The sequence below is a fragment of the Dipodomys ordii genome, unplaced genomic scaffold, assembly GCF_000151885.1.
Source record: "Dipodomys ordii isolate 6190 unplaced genomic scaffold, Dord_2.0 Scaffold89, whole genome shotgun sequence".
In the NCBI taxonomy this organism is placed as follows: Eukaryota; Metazoa; Chordata; class Mammalia; order Rodentia; family Heteromyidae; genus Dipodomys; species Dipodomys ordii.
In genome coordinates, this window is record NW_012267305.1 from 10,137,643 (window position 1) to 10,140,881 (window position 3,239).

The 3,239-nt window shown below is 42.6% G+C and overlaps 1 protein-coding gene across 1 annotated transcript; it reads right to left on the reverse strand.

Annotated features, from left to right (window-relative positions):
• Window positions 1-1,031: 1,031 nt before the first annotated feature.
• On the reverse strand, window positions 1,032-2,114 carry LOC105992857 (putative MAGE domain-containing protein MAGEA13P). The gene is made up of 2 exons (XM_013025937.1): window positions 2,019-2,114; window positions 1,032-1,880 (listed from the first exon to the last, which is right to left on the reverse strand). Exons 1-2 carry the CDS (start codon window positions 2,112-2,114, stop codon window positions 1,032-1,034), a joined length of 945 nt encoding a protein of 314 aa, XP_012881391.1.
• Window positions 2,115-3,239: the final 1,125 nt, after the last annotated feature.

Sequence of the window (3,239 nt, forward strand, 5' to 3'; positions counted from 1 at the left end):
CAGCTTCCATTCACAGCCCATTTTACTAACACAGTAAGTGTATTGAAGAGGTTTCATGGAAGATGACCAGACATCACAATGTCCTCTAAAGTGCACTGGCACATTGAATGGACTGTGGACATCAGAGAAGTTTCAGGTAAGGGAAGGGATACCCAGGACATTTCTGTGGGGAGTAGGAACACTCTATGTCAGGGAGATGATACCATGCTGGGTTGTCCACTGAGAGCAGAATAGAGCCTTCCGAGGAAGCTGTAGTGACCCCCATCCAAAAGGACAATTGTCCATTTCTGTCCTCAGACATTTTGTCTGAGGCTAGTTTTCTACTACCACCTAATTTAGGAAAAGTTACCTCCCACATAAGAGTTTGAGTTTCCAAAAGCTCCAATCTTTCCTGGCTTGGGACATTTACCCTTGACTGCTACCATTTGAAAAATCCATCTCCTCATTCTGTTTTACTTGCTCTTTTTGTTTTGATGAATTTTCACCGTCTTCCTTGTTTATCTTCAAATCTCTACTGCTAAGCTATTGCCTTCAAATGAAGAAATTCTTAATGTCAGAGGAATAAGTGAGTCAGTGATTATGTGCTCTTGTTTATGAAGGTGTAATTTCTCATATGTTCTCGAACAAGGCAAGCAAAATGGTGCATACATATCTTTTATTAAGGTAGAGTAGAAAGCATACAGGAATCTTAGCATTAACGATAGGCCCACATTCGCTGAACCTGTCTATTAGTACTGGGCTCTCACATTTGTAAGGAAAATTCTCTTTCAACATCATCACTTTTTATCATATTCCAGGCCACAAATTACAATGAATTATGTCTCAAATCATTTTTCAGAACAGCAAGACTCATTCTTAAAACCCAGTAGACAGCACCACATGTGATCCATATAAGCAATCTAGATTCTGAAGCTAATACACTTTGCAAAAGAAATGGTTGAAACATACAGAAAAAGAAACTTCAACATCTCTTCACTTCTTAAAAGCCTTGACTACTCTCTTCAACAACAGAATAAAGAAGCTACTTCACTCTACTTGTCAGAGGGGCAGGAATCGCTGCTAGACTTGGCTTTGGTGACAGGGGCAGCATTCACGTTGGCCAATGCAAGCTTGGCTTTCTCTTCTTCATCTTTCAAAGCTTCTTTATACAAGGAAACAAAGGCTGTGGGGCTACTCCCACTGACCTTGGAGAAAAACTGCAGGACTTTCATCTTGCTGGTTTCAGCATAGGCTCTTGGGCCCCACTTAAACTCATAGCGAGCAGGATTGCTGTTTGGCACCAGCTGGTACTCCAGGTATTTCTCCTGCACGAAAACTTCAGTGATAAGCTTCTTTGGATCCCCATAGATGAAATCCTTCTTCTCAGCGTACACACCAATCATACTCAGTATCTCCCAGACCTTCTCTTCGGGAGCACAGTTTCCCTCCATGAAGATCAGGCCCAAAATAAGTATGAGGAGACCAGTTTGGGGTAGACCTTGCTCATTATGGCACCTTCCATCGTAGGTAAGATCGAGCATTTTGATGAGCACATAGGAGTGGCTGATGGGATCCACTTCCTTTACTTCAATGCCAAAGACCACTTCCATGCATTCGCAGGCATTTCTGAAGATCATGGGGTAGTAATTTTTGAACTCTTTGATGACATTTTTCTTTATTTCTTCCTCTGTGACGCGATCCTTTGTTGTGTACTTGATACTCAGATACTTCACCAACTCAGACACCTTCTTCCCTAGAGAAGTAGTGAGCAGCAGCTCAGCCTCTGGGTGGGCCTTTGAGGCACTTGCACCCTCCTTTTTTCGGCCGCTGGACCCTTCTTTTGGTTTGCTTGATAGTGTGTCTTCCACAGTAGTAGAGGAGGAAGAGGCTTCCTGAAGACACTGGGCAACATTGATGGTTCCAGCAGCAGCAGCAGCAGCAGCAGCAGCAACAGCAGCAGCTGGAAGAGGAGGAGGTGGTGGAATTTCCTCCAGGCTGTGTGGGATCAGAGCAGAGGAGAAAGCTGTGGCACCTGCCACCTCATCTGCATCTGACAGGCTCAAGGCTTCTATTTGGGCCTGAAGGTCTTGGTCAACATCAGGATGGAGCTCATGTTGCTTCTGGCCGTGAGGCATCATGGCTTGTCTGAGGAATGGTTAGCAAAAGTGCAGGTAGGAGAAGAGGTGAAGCCAAGTGGCCTGAGGGAAAGAAGAAAAGTGGGAAACACTTAATGGTCACTAGTGGCAAAGGTCTCCTTAACAGATCTTCCCTTAAGTAATTCTCTAAGGCCCACTGGAATTCTCTTACTCTTCTGGTATGCCTGGCTCCTAGGAACCTCACAAAGACATGACAATGTTGTTGAAGGTAGAAACAGTCAGCACAGCCCTTTTTTCAGGGCTGATTATAGGGTGCATAGGATCAGGAGTTATGTGGCCGCCTTGTTTCTTTTTCTTTTTTGTGCTGGTCCTGGGCTTGAACTCACGGTTTGTGAGCTAGCTGTTCCTAAGCTTCTTTTGCTCAAGGCTAGTACTCTACCATTTGAACCACAGCACCACTTCTGGCTTTTTTTGTAGGTCAGTGGAGATGAAAGTCTCACCGAGTCAAAGAAGCAACAATATCATTAATAAGGGGGCTAAACACATAAAGAGAGCCTTCTCAGAAGAAGAAATAAGAATGGCCATTAGACACATGAAGACATGTTCAACATCTCTGGCCATAAAAGAATGCAAACAAAAACAACATTGAAATTCCACCTCACCCCAGTTAGAATGGCGATTTAAGAACATAACATGCTGGAGGGGATGTGGCCAAAAGGGAACACTACTACACTGTTGGTGGGAATGCAAACTGGTTCAACCACTCTGGAAAGTAGTGTGGAGGTTTCTCAAAAGACTAAACATGCCCCTCAGTGGATGAATGGATCAAGAAAATGTGGTATATACCCAATGGAATTTTATGCTTCCATCAGAGAGAATGACATTGCCCCATTCATAAGAAAATGGAAAGACTTGGAAAAAAATTATATTAAGCAAAGCAACCCAGACCCAAAGAAATATAGGCTGCTTGGTTTCCCTAATTTGTAATAACTAAAATATGTCTAGGATATTCTTAGAAGAGGATCACAATAGCTCTATAGCCATATGCATATGACCATATAAAATGATACTTATTGAAATGAACTCCAAGAAATGGAACGAGTTGTTTTTTAGCATATTGTTTATAGTTATTTCTTTTTACTTTCTTTTTTCTTTTTGCTTATT